Source organism: Microtus pennsylvanicus, chromosome 18 (genome assembly GCF_037038515.1).
Source record: "Microtus pennsylvanicus isolate mMicPen1 chromosome 18, mMicPen1.hap1, whole genome shotgun sequence".
In the NCBI taxonomy this organism is placed as follows: Eukaryota; Metazoa; Chordata; class Mammalia; order Rodentia; family Cricetidae; genus Microtus; species Microtus pennsylvanicus.
In genome coordinates this window covers 28,125,239-28,145,300 of record NC_134596.1, presented here as the reverse complement: position 1 = coordinate 28,145,300, position 20,062 = coordinate 28,125,239, and the positions used below count along the sequence as shown (strand labels likewise).

The 20,062-nt window shown below is 46.8% G+C and overlaps 2 protein-coding genes across 3 annotated transcripts in view; both read left to right on the top strand.

Annotated features, from left to right (window-relative positions):
- The first annotated feature begins 411 nt into the window (after window positions 1–411).
- Arpin (actin related protein 2/3 complex inhibitor) lies at window positions 412–8,853 on the top strand. Its single transcript, XM_075953060.1, has 6 exons — window positions 412–621; window positions 2,826–2,901; window positions 4,173–4,305; window positions 6,049–6,255; window positions 7,496–7,659; window positions 8,493–8,853. The coding sequence occupies exons 1-6, from the start codon at window positions 530–532 to the stop codon at window positions 8,499–8,501; spliced, it is 681 nt and encodes a 226-aa protein (XP_075809175.1). The 5' UTR covers window positions 412–529; the 3' UTR covers window positions 8,502–8,853.
- Window positions 8,854–14,547: 5,694 nt separating this feature from the next.
- Window positions 14,548–20,062, top strand: part of Ap3s2 (adaptor related protein complex 3 subunit sigma 2) — a 37,474-nt gene continuing 31,959 nt past the window's right edge. Inside the window, exons 1-2 of one of the 2 annotated variants that reach the window (XM_075953062.1) lie at window positions 14,548–14,705; window positions 19,835–19,926. In XM_075953062.1, coding sequence (XP_075809177.1) covers window positions 14,637–14,705; window positions 19,835–19,926 — 161 coding nt within the window. In that variant the 5' untranslated portion in view covers window positions 14,548–14,636. Of the gene's footprint in view, window positions 14,796–19,834; window positions 19,927–20,062 lie in introns of both variants that reach the window. The other variant, XM_075953061.1, reaches the window with a different exon arrangement.

The window sequence follows — 20,062 nt, the reverse complement described above, 5'->3', positions numbered from 1 at the left end:
CAGATCTGACACCGATTTGTACCCCTTCACGCGTCCCTGGAACTCCCCTAGGTCGTGGCTGGATCACGGGAAGGGCCAAAGGACAGCGTCTATGCAGATCACTCTGTGGTTCCTTATGCCATTCCCTTTTCTCCCTTCTGCTCCCTGGGAAAATATCCTCCTAGAATCGATCCCAAGGGAGATCTACAATTCCTGAGCCTCAACTGTCGCTCTGTATACTGATGAATTTTGAGACAGGGTCTCTGTATACTACAGATGGGTCTCGAACTCTCGATCTTTCCTGTCTTAGACTACAAGGACATGAAGGACAGCAGTCACTTGGAAAGCCCCACTGCACACGGTCTGGAGGTCAGGAATGAGGCTCGGCTCCTTTAAGTCCAGCTTGGGAACGCCCAGAGCGGGCAGCACGGTTCCGGGATCTGCGAGCTGGGAAAGCATACGCTGCAAAGACCTCCCGGCTCCTGTCCCCTTGGTGCCCCGCCCCGCGCGCCCACTGCTTCCTGAAGCTGCCGGCCTCGGCTTGGGAAAAATGAGCCGCATCTACCACGACAGTGTCCTCCGCAACAAGCCGGTGCAGAGCGTACGACTGCCGGGGTCCTGGGACCCCGCCGCCCACCAGGGGTAGGCTGTGATCCGCCCATCCATTCGGCTGCTGACCAGGGGTGGGTTTTGCTCTGTCCACCTGGTTGCTGGCTCGGGATGGGTTGCACTTTGTCCCGCTGCTGACCAGGGTTAGACTGGACTTGGAACTACCGGGTACGTCGAGTCCCTGGGGCTCTGGCCCCTGCTCTTAGCCAAGAATGGTCTGCAAGCATCCCTGGAGCCTGGGCTCGAGGCCTTGGTCGAGCTCACAATCTGAGTCCTGTTCAGAGAAAGTTCTGGGTCAGAGGGGGCGCTGGAGGTGAGAGATAAAACTGGCGTTGTCAAAGCCACCTCTGGCCTCCAGGCTGCTCTTCCCAGCATCCTTGACTGCCAACAGCAGGAAGAAAGATGTAATTGAAATTCCCGCCTACAGGCATTTTCCCCGAAGGGACTCCAGACTCCCAAATGGAACCCTAGAGGCGGTGCATTGGTTCCCACTGACCTCGGTCCCTCCCCCACCCCAGGGCTCTAAACTCCAGTAATTTGTCATGGTGCACCATAGGGGGCCAGCGCATGGTACTGCAGGACCGACAGAGGGAGGGCGGGAGCATCAGGAGGTACAGGCCTTATCCAGGGTAATAGGCAGGATAGTTCCATTTACAATCAGATACACCAAAGAATCACGCTATGTGAGAGAAGCCAATCCCAGAAAGTCAGATACGGTGTCATCTAGGAAGTGGAATCTAAAGTTCAGCTCATAAGGTTCTCAGCGAAGTAGTTTCAGTTCATAGGAGGAATTGGTTCTGAGGATCTAATGTGTACATAGATCTGATTGTGTGAATCGTACACAGTGTGTATAGATCAAGTTATCTTGTTAAATGCCTCCAGTGTATACTGTCTTTGTCAGTTTAATGTTTTTAGAAAGAATTTGAGAGGAGAAAATACACAAGGCAAGGAGTCTTGGCCCAATGTTCTTCCACTCTCTACCAGCTTAGACCCCACACTTTCCCCATGCTGATGGCTCCAAAGAAAGCCCCCAGGTCCCAGCTTCTGCTTTTGTGAACACTGTGGTCTGGGAGTGGTAAGGGGGTGGCCCTGGTCACTCTGTGTGGTACCCTGTGATCTTGGGCTAATCCCCCAAACTTCTGAGTCTCGAATTTTCTAGCTGATGGTGACAATAACCGTTTCCCTGGTGGATTATTATGTAGGAGTGGATAGGAACAGGACTGTAAAAGTTCTTTAAAGCAGGGGAAATGTCTCACCAGTGAGGAGGGCTTGCTGCTCTCCAGAGGGCCCGCGTTCACTTCCCAGCACCCACATCAGAGGGCTCAAAACTGCCTGTTAAGTCCAGCTCTGGGGGATTTGACTCCCTCTTCTGAACTCCACAGGTACCAGTATACACTGGCTGACACTCACACAGACACACATACCTACACATAACAAAACCCACCGCTGCCGCAGCTGCTGCCGCCGCCGCCGCCACCACCACCACCACCACCACCAAAACAAACAAACAACAAAACACTCAGACATGGTGACTCACAACCTTAATCCCAGTACCTGAAAGGCAGAGGCAGGTTAGTCTCTGTGAGTTCAAAGCGGCTTGGTTTACAAGTGACATTCCATTCCAGGACAACTAGGGATACATGGGAAAACCCTGCCTCAAAAGAAAGAAAGAGAGAAAGAAAGAACCCACTTGTTCCCATATTTCCTTAAATAAAATAGTAGAATCATTTATTTATTTGCAGCACTTTGCTATGTATTCAAGGCTTGACTTGAACTCACAGCAATCCTCCTTCCCAAGTACAGGGATCCTAGGTATGTGCCATCAAGCCCAGCTCTAACCAACGCTGTACATTTAGTAAGTACTTACATGATCACTTGTGCATCTACGCTCTTAGGCCAGAACAAGAGGAGCACAGTGAGGCAGCTGCTATCTCCTCACTGGTGAATAAGAATCTTGAGGGTCTGGTCACAATTATTGTGTGTGTGTGTGTGTGTGTGTGTGTGGCTGGGGAGGGGGGGAGCATCTCTTGACCTCGGCACAACCTGGGAAGGTTCTTTGCAGGCTCAGATAAGGGAAGCAGACAGTGGCGGCTTCACACCAGACCCCCTCAGAGACAGGTGAATAGAGTCTGGGGTGAGACTTGTTTCTGTCTCAGAGCATCACCCAGGCAACTAAACCCTGGTGTGAATTTCCCAAGGACTGACAGAACTTGCCTTCCTTCCTTTTCAACCCCCAGAGGAAATGGCGTCTTGCTAGAGGGGGAGCTGGTGGATGTATCTCGGCACAGCATCTTGGATGCTCATGGCAGGAAGGTGAGTCTGTGTCCTGGATGCCTCTCACAGGGTCCCCTCCCTCATCCACAAAACATCTTCCCCTGCGCTGGGCTAAGACATGGGGTCCGAGTCAATTCCTGAGGGGCTCATGGAACAGATTGCCCCTTGCTAATTCATTTCCAGAAAGACATCTTTGGGGGATATTGTTGTTACCCCCAAACTTTTCAGGGTTCCTTCTTATTTACCAAAGAAGATCCAAATTTCCAATGTCAGTTCTAGACTTATCTAAAACCCATCTCAGTTGCTTTCCAGCCTGGGCTGCCAAGGCCACTTAAGGGTCTGCAGGCCTGCATTGGTCAGATGTGCATATGGCCTCTTGACTGGCTCCAGTCTTTTTTGTTTTTTTGATAGGGTCTTATCTAAAAAATAGTCCAGGTTCATTTGAACTCACCTTGAATTTCTATCTTCCTGCCTTTTCCTCCACAGTGCTGGGTCCCTCACCAGGTTTATGCAGCACTGGAGTTCAAACCCAGGGCCTGGTCTATTCCAGACAAGGATGTGACATTCTCAGGCCTGTTTCAGGCTTGTATTGCTCTTCCTATACCCTTGTCCCACGCCTGTAGATGCTCTGCTTTTTGAGAATTCACCTTTTCTGACTGTCCCAAAAGTACTATCTGCATCTTCCATATCTGAGTACTTTTTTTTCCATTTTACATGACCACCACAGTTCCCCCTCTATCTCCTCCCTCCCCCCTCCTCCTACTCCCCCGCCTCCGAACTGTGCCTGGCCAGGTGAGAACACATGGCCCATAACTTTTCAGCACATTCTTTGCTTTGAAAGGTGCCCCTCCTCCATTGTGTCACTGGGTCCCTGTAATGTACCTGAAAGGAACATTATGCTCTTCCCACGTTATAGGGGAAACTGAGGCATGGGAGTCTTGGGGTGATTTGCCCCAGAACTATATCTGGGAGCAGCAGAGTAGTGGCCCCCCCATTAGGTCCTCAGTGTCCTTTCTGTGACATGTTGGCAACATCCACCCTGCCTTGTGGCATTTGGGGACCCTGGTGCTTGGGTTATGGTCATTGGTTGTGTGGAAGCCTTGGAGGCCTGTGATGCCCTTCCACAGTTTGTGTGGCCCGGTATGTGGACAGGTACTCTAGCGAATATAGGAGTGGATGAGTATTTGAATCAGGCATCTGCCCAGCCTACACATCAGTGTAGGATGATGGGATTTTGAGACAAAGGGTGAGGTGGGCAGAGTGGGGTGGGGGATGGGGTAGTGCCCTCACCCCTTCTTTGCCTCCCCCAGGAGCGCTACTATGTGCTGTATATCCGGCCCAGTTGTATCCACCGACGGAAGTTTGACTCCAAAGGAAATGAAATCGAGCCCAACTTCAGTGCCACCAGGAAGGTGAACACAGGCTTCCTCATGTCATCTTACAGTAGGTGTCCTGGGCTCTCCTCCCCAAGAGGCTGTTAGACTGGTTCTGGCTTGAGCATCCCCCATTGGATTCCTTCCTGCCCCCCACTTACTCAGAGAATGTCTGTGTTCCACTGTAGTCCCAGGAGCCAGGCTAGTATTCCCAGCACTTCCGTTTCCTGAAGTCTGACAGGATTTTCCAGACTTGGCTTTGGGCTCTATCATCGTGTGTGGTGACCAGTCCAGGTCTGGCAGTCTCTGATCTATCCAGATGTTTGCTTGGTGGCTCTCAATCTCCTTGTAGTAGCTACTTTTAGTGTGTGATTACTCTTCATGGTGCTGCGACAAAACGACCCAACAAAAGCAACTTCAAGGGAGAAGGGATTTGCTTTGACTCATGCAACAGGAAAGTGCTGGCGGCAGAATACTAGACAAGCCTTGAGGACACAGCGCAGGAGTCTGGGGGCAACCATGCATGCCTTCTGCACCTTACAGACAGCCACTGCCCTGTGAACCCTGCCGTCTGCAGGGTTAGGACCTAGGTTCCTCGCTGAGCTGCTGAGCTCTCTCTGCCAGGGCAGGGTGTGTGATCTTTCACTCCTTCGGCTTTTTGGGGGCCCACCACCCTGGATCCCAAATAAATCACACACGGAGGCTTATTCTTAGTTATGAATGCCCGACCTTAGCTTGGCTTGTTTCTTGCCAGCTTTTCTTAAATTATCCTATCTTTTGCCTCTCGGCTTTTATCTTTCTCTATTTCTGTATACCTTTCTTTACTTCTCTCTTCATGGCTTGCTGTGTAGCTGGGTGGCTGGCCACTGATGTCCTCTGTTCCTTGTTCTTTTATTGCTCCTTGTTCTCGGTTCTCTTTCTATTTATACTCTCTGCCTGCCAGCCCTGCCTATCCTTGATCCTGCCTTGCTACTGGCCGTTCATCTCTTTATTAGGACCATCGGGCATTTTGGACAAGCACAGCAACACAGCTTCACAGAATTAAATAAATGCAGAGTAAACAAAAGTCACACACCTGAAAGTAATATTCCCCAACAAGGGCCAGCCTGGAGTAGGCCAGTAGAGGGTGTGGGGACCATAAGCTGAGTGCTGGTTCTAGAACCTGAAGGAACTCTGCTTAGTCCCAGAGACTCGGTTGGAAGGCAGAACTGTACTGTGAGTGTTTGAACACTGCCCCCACTATGTCTTGGTTTTTCTCCTCTCTGAGATGGAAATAATAAAGCCAAAGACCCTTGACAAGGGCTGATTCCATGACAGACACTGTGCTGAACGCTCCACTTGCTTTTTCTCCCCTGTACTGCATGTTAGGGTTGTCCGACTGGCTCCATTTTTATCCCTATCCTCCAGGGACAAAGCAAAAGCTCACTTGCCCAGATTGCAGTAGAGTCCAGACTTGCTCCAGGTAGCCTGGCTCCAGAGTACAGGTCATAAAGCCTCTGCTGTGGGGGCTGGAGAGATGGCTCAGTGGTTAAGAGCATTGCCTGCTCTTCCAAAGGTCCTAAGTTCAATTCCCAGCAACCACATGGTGGCTCACAACCATCTGTAATGAGGTCTGGTGCCCTCTTCTGGCCTTTAGGAATACACACAGACAGAACATTGTATACATAATAAATAAATAAATATTTAAAAAAAAAATAAAGCCTCTGTGGACTTCTCTGATGAGCCCTGGCAGGAGGGATGCCCTCAACAGCTCCTGAGAGTACTTGGAGAAGTTTCCTTATATGCTAACAGCCCTGCATCATATTCTCTACAGAGACAGAAGCTAAGGGGGACACTGACAGGCTCACGCTCGAGGTGCTGAAGGGCCTGGTGAACAAGCCAGACCTGCTGGAGCTGACAGAGAGGCTCACCCCAGAGCAGACGGTGGCATTCTGGATGCCGGAGTCAGAGATGGAGGCCATGGAACTCGAACTGGGGACTGGAGTGCGGTTGAAAACTCGGGGTGATGGTCCCTTTATCGGTGAGCACTGTGGTTCACTTTGCCTGTTCCGATAGCCTATAGGCCAGGGGTTCTCAACCTTCCTAATGCTGTGAGCCTTTAAGACAGTTCCTCATGTTGTGGTGAACCCCAATCATAAAATTATTTTGTTGCTACTTCATTATTGTAATTTTGCTACTGTAATGAACCATCATTTAAATATCTGTATTGGAGGATATCTGATACGCAACCCCCAAAGGGGTTGAGACCCACAGGTTGAGAACCACTGTTGGCCTCCCTTCAGAGGCTCCCTGTCTCTCTTGCTGAGAGCTGTGGGAGAAGGCCCAGTGTGGCCTTCCACGGGGGCCTGACCTGTGATCCTGAGCTTTACTCCTACGTCTATGGTCAAGTGTCCTGGGGCCATTGGTCTGGACACACCATATCCCAGGATACCATACAACTCTTATAGCCGGCCCTTGCTTTCTAGTGCTTTGGGATTCCCACCAAGAACCTTAGTAGCCATACCAGAGAACAGAGCCAACCCAGACGTAAAGGGCCCCATTATAATGAAGTGCCTTAGCCTGGCTAGTTCACTACAAGAAGAAAAGCCATTTGGTGTGTAATACAGTTTTGCCTGCTAAATTCTACACATTCTGTAACCTGTTTTATTTCTCTGGGTGTAAAGCGTTTTGGCCTAGAATTGTGATATTGTGTATGTTTTGTCCCAGTTGTAATGTTTCAGTCCATCACCCAGCTTTGGCTGCTGCTATCATACAGCTGTGAAGACCTATCTTGGTTTCTGTCAGACTGCTTTTCAGTGCTGTACTGAGTATCTTAAGGACTGTAGAAAGGATGCCACTTCTTCCTTCAAGGCTGTTTTGTAATATATATAAGGACTGGAATTGTGTTTTTGAAGGAAAGCATTCAAGTATGGCAATACACTATCTGTGTTTTCACCATTCAAAGTGCTGTTTAGTAGTTGAAACTTAAACTATTTAATGTCATACAATAAAGTGACCAAAGTGTGCTATGCTCTTTATTGCATTTTCTTAGCTTTGAAAAAAATCTGTGCACATATTGTTTCATAGGAAATATATAGCCTTTGATGTCCTGTTCTTTGGGTACATTTAGTTGTTTACTACTTCAGAGGTCAGGAAGTTTGGATTTTGAATCTGTTATATATACTAAATTCTCTAAGAGGAGATCTCTGACCTCAAAAAGAATTTACATACCAGGTAAAAAAAGAAGAGGGAGAAAAGTCATTTAACTTCTCTTCTTTCAGATTCCTTAGCCAAACTGGAGCTGGGGACTGTGACCAAGTGTAATTTTGCTGGTGATGGAAAGACAGGGGCATCCTGGACAGACAACATCATGGCCCAAAAGTCCTCACAGAGGGACACAGTGGAGATCCGAGAGCAAGGAGATGGAGCAGAGGATGAGGAATGGGTAGGTCAAGGGGATGCCTGTGGTCCTGGACCTTGGTAGGAGTTTTGTACATATGGGACATGGTTGAAGTAAAATGAATTGAAGGCAAGATAAATCCTTCGTAATTCCTAGGTGTGTTAGCATCAGGGAAATTCCCTCACGGAATTAGGAATTACCGGAGGGTGGCATCCTGAGGCATTTCTTGCTGGAGAAACAGAACCCAAAGCCCCAGAGATTCATAAAAGCAAGGACTGGAAGCAAAGATTATAGAAAGAGCCAGGGACTGTCATTAAGTTTCAAAATGTTTCTCTTGAAGTGATACATTATTCCAGGGAGGTCTTTGAGCAACCAAATGTTTTTTCTTCCTTAGTCGGGACTCCAAAGCCTGAAAAGTGGCTGAATACTAACCTGGTTTTACCAATGCTTCCAGTGCCGAGGGTTAACACCCTACTCCGTTAACACCCTAGTTTATATGCAGCTGTTTATCTGAAGTGTGTGTTTCACCTGAACTCCATACCAAAGGCTTCCTAATAGGACATTTAGAGCAAAGAAATCCCAGAAAAGTTAGGTATTCACCTCAGAAAGGACAGGGACGACTTTGGCCATCGAAGGCCAGAGAAGCACCGGTGTGTGAAGGATCTGAGCTCCCTTCTGTGTCAGTAAAACCGACAAATGGTGGATTTGCTGGACGGGCTGGGGAGTGCTGGGGAGTCAGCGCTAATGATGGGAGGCCAAGGCAGTGAGTGGCTGAGGATCCCGTGGCTACTGCAGAATCAGACTCATCTGAAGATTGCCAGGAGACTCTTATGAAATATGCTCTACTCACATCCCTTGACTGCTTTGTGTGTCTGCAGGATGACTGAAGTGCCTCCCCCTGCTATCAGCATCTGAGATGGTGTCCTTGAGAAGTGGCCATCCTGACTTCCACCCTGGAAAGAACAGTCTGTCGGGCTGAATACCATTGACACATTCTGTGGAGATCAAATCCAAGACCTCGAGGCTCCAGGCTACAACTTTTGTTTTTTTTATTTTTGTTTTTATTTGTTTGTTTGGTTGCTTGGTTTTTTGAGACAGAGTTTCTCTGTGTAGCTTTGGTGCCTGTCCTGGAACTCGCTCTGTAGCCCAGTCTGGCCTCAAACTCACAGAGATCTGTCTGTCTCTGTCTCCCAAGTGCTGGGATTAAAGGCATGTGCCACCACTGCCCAGTTTAGGCTACAACTTTTGTATGTCTGTGTCCCTCTTTGGATGCAAAGCTAGCTTTGCTAGACCTTTCTCCAGTGTTCCTTTCCCTAGGTGGTGGGCATGTACTAGATGAGTTCCCCAGGTCCTGATGCACAATTAAGGAATGTCCCTGTCTGAGACAGAGGAGCTCTGGGGGGAAATGAATGGGCTTTTTCTATTCTTGCTGTTTTCTCCTTTCTATGCTGTGCCAGCCGTCTCCTTGTGCCCCTGTTCTCCTGATCTACTCCTCCTTGGTCTGTTCTTTCCCATCCCTTACCCAAGGTCCTACTTCTTTACTTCTATTCTGCTCCATGTCTCTGTGGGGTTTCCTGCCTTAGACCTTTGTCTTACTGCTCTGATGAAGCACCATGACCAAAAGCAACTTGGGGAAGAAAGGGTTTATTTCACTCACCATTCCATTTAACAGTTCATCATCCAAAGCAGTGCTGGCAGGAACTCAAGCAGGACAGGAACCCGGGGGCAGGAGCAGAGGTCACAGAGGATGCTGCTTACTGGCTTTGCTCAGCCTGCTTTCTTATTATAGAACCCAGAACCTCCAGCCCAGGAGTGATGCTGGCTCTCCTCCATCAACCACTAAATAAGAAAAGGCCTTACAACCAGGTTTTATGAAGACATTTTCTCATTGAAGATTCCCTCCTCTCAGATGACTCTAGCTCATGTCGAACTGACATAAAACCAGCCAGCACAGACCCACCTGGCTGCTCTCCTGGAAGGCCAGCAGTCTTTCTGGCTAGTGCACAGATCTTGACTCGTTCCACTAGGCCAACTTTTAAATTTTTATTTATTTTCAATTTTTTAAATGGCAATCAAACCTAGGGCTTCATGCTTGCTCTGTAAGTTATCTGCCAATGCTTTAGCCACAGCCATGGACCACATGTTTTTGGAAGCATTCTTTCTGTTGTTTTGTACTTGGAGAATTTTTATGAATGAGTGAATCCTCAAATTCCTCCACACTACTGGGCTCTCGTGAAGTGTTAATGAATTTTATGAATGAGTGAATTTTCAGGAAGGAATTCCTCCACACTACTGGGTTCTCATGAGGTGTTAATGATCTTGCAGCTGCGCCACCTTCCTAGCAGACAGCCTCCGGTCTTTGGAGATGAACATTTCCTCGTTGGGTAGGTGTGTCTCTTTTCAGATCTGGGCATGATCTGAAGTGGAAGTCTACATGTCCTGAGTTTGATTCTATGTCGCCATGGCAGCTGTAGTATCCTGCTTGATCCTGGGAAGAAGGGGTGAAGGAGGATAGGATTACTGAGTCCCCTTAATGTGTCAAATGCAATGCCAGATGCTTTCTGTGACCATGACTGGCTGCTGCCAATACTGAGTTCTTCCTGGTGTGTTAAGTCCTTGGAGTATTCTGTCACAATGCTCCTATAATGCACGTATTATTAGTATCCCCATGTTTTTAGGTACATAAACTGAAGTTTTGAGGCTCTATGAATAGTATGTATTGCCAGAGAAAGGAATCTAAACCCAGGCAGTCAGTTTCAAAGCCTACATTTCTTTCTTTTTCTTTCTTTCTTTCTTTTCTTTTCTTTCTCTCTCTCTCTCTCCTCCTGCTCCTCCTGCTCCTGCTCCTCCTGCTCCTGCTCCTGCTCCTCCTCCTCCTCCTCCTCCTCCTCCTCCTCCTCCTCCTCCTCCTCCTCCTCCTCCTCCTCCTCCTCCTCTTCTTCTTCTTCTTCTTCTTCTTCTTCTTCTTCTTCTTCTTCTTCTTCTTCTATCCACACACATTTCAGGCTGACCTTAAACTTGCTATCTAGCTAAGGATGTCTTGACCTTCTGATTCTCCTGCCTTTCCCCAGTGTTGGGATAATAAACACGCATCTCCATGCCTGTTTTGTGTGATGCCGGAGCGCACACTCAGGACTTTGTGCATACTATGTGAGCACTCTGCCAACTGAGCTACATCCCCAGTCCCAAAGTTCACATTCCCCCACTTGTTTTGTTTGTTTTGTTTTTTAAGACAAGGTTTCACTGTGTGTCCTTTGCTGATCTTGAACTCACTATAGGCAGACCAGGTTGGTCTTGAACTCATGATATCTGCCTGCCTTTGCCTTCTAAATACTGGGATCAAAGTCCACATTTTTGATTACTGGATTCTTTTGCCTCCACCTGCAAACTACCGAGAAGGAAGAGGGGATCAGAGAGGTCAGACAACTCTCCCAGTTTCTAAGGGGAGGATCCAGGCTTGGAGTCCAGAGCTTCCAAAGGCAAAGTTCTTGTCTCTTCCCTTGTCCCTGCTTCCTTGGCCACAAAACGTTTTTGGATATAAGGGCAAGAGGATGTAGAATCATGTCATTGGTGTCCTGTATCTGGGGCAGCTTACAGACAGGTCACGACGGGGTCTTATCCTTGAGGATGGTTAGGAATATGTTATCTGGGGACACTGGGACGTCCTATTGCACAAAGCTCCAGGCAACCCCTGGAGCAGGCCAGCCTTTTAATGTCCTGAGGCAAAGGGCTCTGATCCTGGACTTTAAGGAAGGAAAGGTCACATAGTTGGAGTTCAGAGGGTAGAATAGCTTGGGACGTGTGTTTTAGAGGAGGCTAGACATGGGGCATGGCAACTTCATGCTCACTAAAGCTTTGAGGACTTTATCCTTAGTGTCCTGGACGCTAGTGGTCCTGTGGAGAAGTGAGGACTGATTCATCTATTTTGAAGCTCAGTTGCTCGAGAAGAAATGGGAGCAGTGAGCTTCTGCTGGAATCCGCTGCAATCATTCGGTGAGAGGGCAGCGTGGTTTGCTCTGCAGCAGAGACAAAGAGTGAGGAAAGGGCTCGCGCCCAGAGGTATGTAGGAAGCAGAATCAACAAGCCCCAGCAGAGAGGAAGGAGACAAGAATATGTTCAGACTCTGATGAGCAGAAGTGTTGGGGTGTATACGGTTGTTTAGTAGGAGCCCAGCCTGAGGCTAGGCTGAAAGACACTCCTAGGGAAGGAAACCAGGTAGAGAAGACCGGCATGGTGGCTCATGCCTATAATCCCACTGCTTGGGAGGCAGAAATGTAGAAGGGTTGCCAACAGTTTGAGGTTAGCCTGGGCTACAGATTGAGGCCATACTTCAATAAAACCAAACCCAAAACCATACATGCAAACGAACAACACAAAAGGGCCAGCAAGCTGGCTCAGTGGGTAAAAGCGATTGCCACCAAGCCTGAAGCTGAGTCTGATTTCCAGAACTTACATAGTGGAAGAGAGGACCAACTCCAGCAGCTGTTGGCCAATTTCCACACTCATTCATGTTGCAGCTCACAAGCACCTACCCCTCCACATAAACAACAACAAAATAGATTACAGTTTAGCAGTTAGAGAAACTGAGTTAAAACCCACTTCCCAGGATAGAAAGGTACTTGGTTCAAAGCTGGGTAGGGACCTGGGGGCTCACACAGGTACCTTGAATAAGTGGAAAAGACTCACAATTTCACCCTGTTATTTTCTTGCCTCTTTAATATGTCTACATGTAAAATTGGACTTTACTCTATTGTTACTATGTAATGACGGTCAGTGCGCAGTCATATTTTTTTGAGGCTCTTTAGACCAGGCTGATCACAGAGTCACAGAGATCTGCCTGCTTCTGCTTCCACAGCGCTGAGACTAAAGCGCTCATCATTACAGCGGGCTCCTCACTGTTGTTTGGATGATTTAGGAGCAGGTGTCCAGAGTCAGGTCACTGGGAATCTAGGCATCTTTTGTAAAATTCTTGCTATATTGCCAAGTTGCTTCCCCAAAGGGCTGTTCTAGACTTGGCCTCAGGGCCAGTGCAGGAGAGAACTGATTTCATGCTACTCATGCCAGACTGGGGGTGAAGATTTTGAACAAATATTTGATAAAGTGAATATTCTTAAATATATTTTATCGTTTCTTCTACTTATAGTAAAATTAATTTTCTTCATTTCCTGCTTCTTCTTCTTCTTCTTCTTCTTCTTCTTCTTCTTCTTCTTCTTCCTCTTCCTCTTCCTCTTCCTCTTCCTCTTCCTCCTCCTCCTCCTCCTCCTCCTCCTCCTCCTCCTCCTCCTCCTCCTCCTCCTCCTCCTCCTCCTCCTCCTCCTTCTTTGCTTTTTGAAACATGGTTTCTCTGTGTATCCCTGGCTGTCCTGGAATTCACTCAGTAGCCCGGGCTGGCCTCAATCTCACAAAGATCCACCTGCCTCTGCTACCTGAGTGTTGGGATTAAAGGCATGCACCCCTACTGTCTGGCCTGCATCTACTTCTTTAAAAAATAGTTTTGGTTACATTTATTACTTACTGTGTGTGCGCATGCGCACATGTGTGTGTGTGTGCACACAGACAACCTGCTGAAGTTTGTTCTTCCATCACGTGGGTTCTGGGACTCCAAATCGGGTCATCAGAATTGGCAACAGCGCCTCCACCTGCTGAGACATCTCACTGGCCCCTATATCTGTATCTATTCCTTTTGAAGGCTGATGACTTTCAACTTCTGCCTCTCCCTCCCGTCTCTGCCTACCAAGTATTACAGGCACGTGCCATCACACCAGCATTTATACAGGGCTGGAGACGGAACTCCGGGTTTGGTGGAGGCACTTTAGCACCTGTGCTACAACCCTAGCTTTATCATCACCATACCTTTTTGTTATTATGTTATTGTTCCTGCGTGAGCATAGGGACAGTGTGCTGCAGCAAATATGGAGAGGTGAGAGAGAGTTTTTGGACTGGTGCTGTTCCACAGCCAAACTATGATACTCCCTACACCACATATTAAAATTAGTTTGTGCCAAGGGCTGCAAAGATGGGTAAAACTACTTCTCCCAAAGGACTAGAGTTGCTCCCAGTATTCATATCAGGTAGTTCACAGCTAAACTGTGTAATGCCAGCTCCACGTGCTCCCTTCTAGCTCTGAGGGCACCTAAACAAATGCGTTCACACCAGCACAAAGACACAATGCATATACACAATTAAAACCAAATCCTTAAAATTATTTTACTACAGACTATTGTGTTATAGTTCAATTGCCCTAGTCAACATCTGAATCATTTTGCCACACTTCAGGGCAATTGGCCCTTTGAATTATTATTTACAACCCTTCACCCCACCGGGATGTATGCATTGGTGCAAGTTTTTAATCCCAGCTTTTAGGACAGAGAGAGAGAAAGAGAGAGAGAGGCAGGAGAATCTGAATTCGAAGCCAGCCAGGGCTACACAGTGGGATCCTGTTTCAAAAAAACAACATACAAATAAGGAAACAAAGGTGTTCCCAGTTCGAGACCAACCGTACCTTTTAAATGGGCTTGCATGAAAAATCCCATGTGATTTCGACTTTACCATCTGTACGAGTTTTTTTCCCTAATTTATTGCAGCATTGTAATACTAAAAAATAAAAATCCAGTTTTTGCTGGCCCAAGGTTAGGACGGCGAAGCCACGCAAGCTCCCTCCGGGTCCCTCAAACTGGCGCAGTTGCTGGCTGGAGTTGCAGTTCTGGATCCGCGTTGACGACGCGGTTGGCTTCGTCATGGAACCAGAGTGAAGGGCCCAGTACGGGATTCATGTCCTATGCAGGCTCGGATTGATAATCAGGCTGGCTCCTCGGCTTCCACACCCGTGGTTCCCAGGCAAGCCCGCCGACACCTCCAGGCCGCCAGAGCGGCCGGACCCCTCGGTGCTCGGACCCCAGGGCACCACGGCTATGTTTCCGGGAGCAGTTTTGGGCAGGGCACCAACCGGAAGTGCCCGTGTTGTGGCGGAAGGAGGAGCTTGCTTGGAGCAGCTGGTGCCTAGAGAAGCGGGACCGGCAAAGATGATTCAGGCGATTCTGGTTTTCAACAACCATGGGAAGCCGCGACTGGTCCGCTTCTACCAGCGTTTTGTGAGTGCGGCCCGGCCCGTCACGCACCCGCGTCCATTCCCCTCCCCTCGGCGCGCAGCAGCGCTCGCCAGCACCTCGGGCTCCGGCACCGTGCGTGACCCACCGCCTCATCCTCCCGGGGACCCGGCTCTTCTGTGCTCTGACACTTTCCCTTGGGTCTTAGGCCAGACACGGTACACAGTGTGCCTCACTGGGATCTTGGACGACAAAAACCATTGTCTTTAGGCTTTTTTAAAAAAATGTAATTGATGAGCGTAGTTTTGTGATAGTCGGGTCTTTGGGTTCTTGTAAGTTTTTTGTTTTCTCAAGGTGAGGAGAAGTTCTTTCCTGGAATTACTTGCTTCATTGTTGGCTGGGACTTATCAGGGTTGGTCTACCCTTTACCCAGTAAGATTACAGAAAGTCTCTTTCAAAATTGGGGTTAACCCGGGGTGGGGGTTAGTGGCGCACACCTTTAATCCCAGCACTTGAGAGGCAGAGGCAGGCGGATCTCAGGGAGTTTGAGGCCAGCCTGGTCTACAAAGCGAGTTCCAGGACAGCCAAGACTGTCTCAAACCCTGTCTCAAAAAGGGGGAGGAATAAAATGAGGTATATTACAAGCTGTCAGATGTAGCGGTGTGCACCAGTAAGCTCAGAACTCAGGAGATGGAGTCCTAAGGATGAGGACTTCAAAGTTTTCCTCGGATAGACAGTTGTTCAAAGCCAGCTTAAGCTGCACCAGACCGTATCTCAAGAAAGCAAATAACTAAACAAATGCTGTCACGGGATGGCTCAGCAATATTTATTTTCTAGAATCATTTCCTTTGGGAAAACGCAAACGTCGTTATTTGTCTCTCGTACCCCAACATTTTATTCGTGGTTAGGTTTCAAAATACAAAACCGAGAGACTGGTTAAACCCAAGGGGAATGGAATTAGAAAACATTCAGGCTTCAGCCCCACCTTTCCTACTCTTGTGTGAGTTGACAAGGGAGAAATGTCTCTAGGATTTTTATTCCTTTTTCGTCATAAATGAAAAATAATTCGCTTTTTTATTTTTACTTTTGGTTTTTCAAGACAGGGTTTCTCAGTAGCTATGGAACCAGTCCTGGAACTCACTCTATATAGATCAGGTTGGTCTTGAACTCACAGAGATCCGCCTGCCTCTGCCTCCCAACTGCTGGGATTAAAGGCGTGCACCACCATTGCCTGGTTAATTTGCTTTTTTAAGTAGGCGTTTCAAGCAGCATTTAAAAAAAATACGCTTAATATAACTTCGACTTGTGTATACATTTGTTTCTCCCAAGCTATTGAGATATAAATGACTAAAAAGAAAAGAATATGTAAATGACTATACAGCTACTTATCATATCACAGTTTGAGAACCTTTTTATCTCTACCCTTAAAGAAACTCCTCCCTTTTAGCAGTCTACTTCACTGGCTGTAAGCAAGCACTTGCTTTCCTTTTAAGCTTTTGAACGTTTTATCTAAGTAGAATTGTAATAATGTATGGGCTTTTTAGTCTTTTACTTATGAAGACATACTCAAGTTTCATCTGTATTGTAGCATTCATATATATATGTGTTCTTATTTTGAAGCAGGATTTCATTATGTAGCTCTGGTTGGCTTGGGACTGGAGGTCCCTCTAGGCTTGGTGGCACAGGTCTATGTTCCCTGTACTTGGGAAACTGAGGTAGGAGTATTGTGAGTTCAGGGCCAACCTCGGGTACATAATGAAGACATTATAAGCAGCAAAAAACAAAATCCAAACAACCAACCGCCAAAAGAGTAGAAAAGACTCTCTAGCCCAGCCTTCCACATCCCGAAGTTTCAGGCGTGCCATTGTGCTCTGCTGCTCGATCCATGTTTCCCATTATTGCTGTATTAGCGTTTATAAATAATGCTACTGTGACCATTCATGTGTTGAGTTTTAGTTTTAGTAGGCATAGCTTTTCATTTCTCTTGCATTGGTAGTAGAATCATTAATAACTCAGTGATAAACTTTTTTTTAAGTAGTTTATTTTTTATTCTTATGTGCATTTGGTGTTTTCCTGCATGTATGTTTGCGTAAGGGTGTTGGGTCTCCTAGAACTGAAGTTACAGACAGTTGTGAGCTGCCATGTGGGTGCTGGGAATTGAACCTGGGTCCTCTGCAAGAGTAGTCGATTAACCGCTGAGCCATCTCTCCAGCTCCAATGGTAAACATTTTAAGAACCTTCTAAAGTGTTTTCCAAGTGGTTGTACCCTTTCACACTGTTCTCAACAATGTATCAATATTCTATTTTCTTCATATATCTTTCAATGTGTATCTTCTTTGTTTGATTTGTTTTCTGAACTAGGGAGTGAATTTAGGGCCTCTCTCATTCTAGGCATTTTTCCTCCACTGGGCTATAAATCCTAGCCATGTTGCCTTTAATTAAAGGCATTTTAGTGGATGAAAATGAATCTCTTTTTAAAAGGTTTTGATGTCTGTTTCCATAGTAGCTAAGGATGCTGAGCACCTATCTTTTCTTATGCTTATTAGCTATTTGTATGTCTTTGAAGATCATAGATTTGTTTAAGAACCTCTTGAGTGAGAGTCCCTTGAAAATTGCGGCGTACTAATAGATAGTTGTTAAAATAACTGGGGCATGGAAGCAGCCCAAAGTTTGCCTTTCTGTTGTGCTAGGAATTAGTTGGCCTCATTGTTCCATACCACCAGCACATCCCCATTTTTGCCACTTTCACCTATAGTTGGATAAAGGGCTTCAGTTGAAAAGATGTTTCTGTCAGCTTAAAAAAGTGCTGATGCTTAACGTGCTTTGTGCTTCTGAGCACGCAGAGTTAATCTTTGACAACATCCTGGCAAATGTGAGCTTGGTGTGTTCACATGGAAACCAGAAAGATAGTGATTGATTTGTTCCAGTTTGTGGGCCAGCGGTTAACAGGTTTGCATCCATGCGTTCACTAGGCGCTGAGAGCCTTTAGAGCCCACATTGAGCCAGCCATTTCCTCAGTGACTAGTTCCTGGTTTTTGTGTGTCCCCCCCCCCCCATACTTCATAGCTTTTAAATAACTGGCCCTCTCAAAGCTAAGTGCGGTGGTGTACAATGAAAAGGACTAGTTTTTTTGTTTGCTTTTTTTTTGTTTTGTTTTGTTTTTCAAGACAGGGTTTCTCTGTAGTTTTTGGGTCTGGCTCTTGTAGACCAGGAGATCCGCCTGCCTCTGCCTCCCAAGTGCTGGGATTAAAGGTGTGCGCCACCACTCCCTGGTTTAGGGATTAATTTTTTTAAAATGTGTTTTCCTGATTTAAGGAAGATTCAAGTTGAATGTTTACTTACGCTGTGCCCCTCAGAGTGTAGTCCCCAGACCCGAAGCACTGGTGTCCTGTAGGAGCTTGTTAGAGCTTGTAGGAGTAGTCTCGGGCTCTAGCCCAGGCATATTAAAGAGGAACCTGCATTTAAACATCATCCCTGACTGATTGATCCCACGTTACGATGTGAGAAGACTATCTAGAGGGTTAAATTTTCTTTTTAGATTTATTTATTTTATGTGTGTGACTGTTTTGCCTGAAGTTATGTGTGTCTACCACATACGTACTTGGTGCCATTGGAGGTCAGAAGAGGGTATTGGATCCCTTGGGACTGAATTAACTAATGGTTGTTAGCCACCTGTGGCTACTGGGAATTGAACCTGGGTCCCCTCTCTGTAAGAGTAGCAAATGCTTTTAAAGACTAAACCAATTCTCCAGCTCCTGATCTCGAGTTTTGTTGTTGTTGTAGGTTTTTTGTTTGTTTGCTTGGTTGGTTGGTTGGTTTGGTTTTTCAAGACGGGGGTTCTTTGTGTAGCCTTGGCTATCTTGGAACTCACTTTGTAGACCAGGATGGTCTAGAACTCACAGAGATCTGCCTGCCTCTGCCTCCAAGGCATGTGCCACCACTGCTTGTCTCTCTTCTAGAGTTTTTAACTACTTAGTTTCTGTCTGGTTTTTCCCTAATCCTTTTTGTTTGTTTTGAGACAGGGTCTCACTGTGTATCCCTGGCTGACCTGGATCTTACTAGATCTTACTATGTAGATCAGGCTGGCCTTGAACTCACAGATCCTCCTGCTTCTTGCTGATATTAAAGCATTCCTACCCCACCCCCCACCTTTATACAGGGTCTCATGTTCCTCCTGCCTTCACTTACCAAATGCTGGGATTACACACTTGCTCTACTGCAGTGGGCTTTGTTTCTCTGCTCCTCTCTATCCCTCCCCACTCTTCCCTCTGTTTTGTTTTGTTGAGCTAGTACATTTCAAGCTGGCCTGGAATTCACAATATAAACCAGGCTATCCTTCAATTCAGTGACAGTCCTGCCCTAGCCTCCAGCATGCTGGACTTGCAGAAGTGAGCCATCACACATGACTTTTTATAAAACTCATACATGTAAGTGGAATTCAAATGTGATTTATCAAGTGTTACATTCACAGTTGAGGTTTCTCAAGATTGTGAGTGACTATTAAGTGGAAAAAGTTTATTTGTAGTTTTGTTTAGTTGCCCAAAATTCAGATCTGCAAATATAGCATTTTCTGTTTCTCCCAATTGCTGGTGAGCAAAACAGCATCTTATATATAGCACTGGTATTACAGTTTAAAAACACTGACAAATTTATCTTTGAGGCAATGTACATGATTACATCTTGACCTTCACACAGTGCTGGAACTTTGAGATTTGTTAATTACACAGTATAGATATTTTTTTCAGGGGAAAAAAAAAGCTGGGCAGTAATGGTACTTACCTTTAATCCCAGCTCCCAGGAGGCAGAGGTGGGTGGATCTCTGTTTAAGGCCAGTTCTATGGAACTAGTTTCAGGATAAGGCTTCACAAAGAAACCCTCTCTCTAAAAAACCAACCAACCACCCAAACAAAACTTGAAGATCTTTGTGAGGCTATGAATTCTGATTCCTTGTCTATAAAATGGCAATATTTGTGACTGAGATACGTAGGTAAATAAGCCACCTTACTCTCTGGAGCCCTGTCTTTCCCGTAGTCATTCTCGGTTCTCCCTGTGTCTATACATGATCTTTTCCAATTGTCCTCAGTGTAAATCCCCCTTTCTGCATAGCCGTCCTTATCGACGGACACTCTGTTTCTCACTTGCCCCCAACCCGGCTTTTTGTTGTTGTTCCACAGCCAGAAGAAATTCAGCAGCAGATTGTTCGAGAGACTTTCCATCTGGTCCTCAAGCGGGATGACAACATCTGTAACTTCTTAGAAGGTGGAAGGTAAGCCATCAGCTTCAGGTCACCAGCCCCTAGTCCCCAGAGCCATGTTTTGGGGGCCTTCGTTATTTTTGTTTCTTCTGGTACCCTCGGATCAGTGGCTAGCTGATGCAGCATAACCTGTGTGTGGGAGGGGTGT

Coding starts and splice junctions, on each gene's coding strand:
- Arpin (XM_075953060.1), top strand. CDS start 530: ATGAGCCGCATCTACCACGACAGTGTCCTCCGCAACAAGCCGGTGCAG. Junction 622..2,825: donor GACCCCGCCGCCCACCAGGG/GTAGGCTGTGAT, acceptor TTCAACCCCCAG/AGGAAATGGCGTCTTGCTAG. Junction 6,256..7,495: donor GGGTGATGGTCCCTTTATCG/GTGAGCACTGTG, acceptor CTCTTCTTTCAG/ATTCCTTAGCCAAACTGGAG.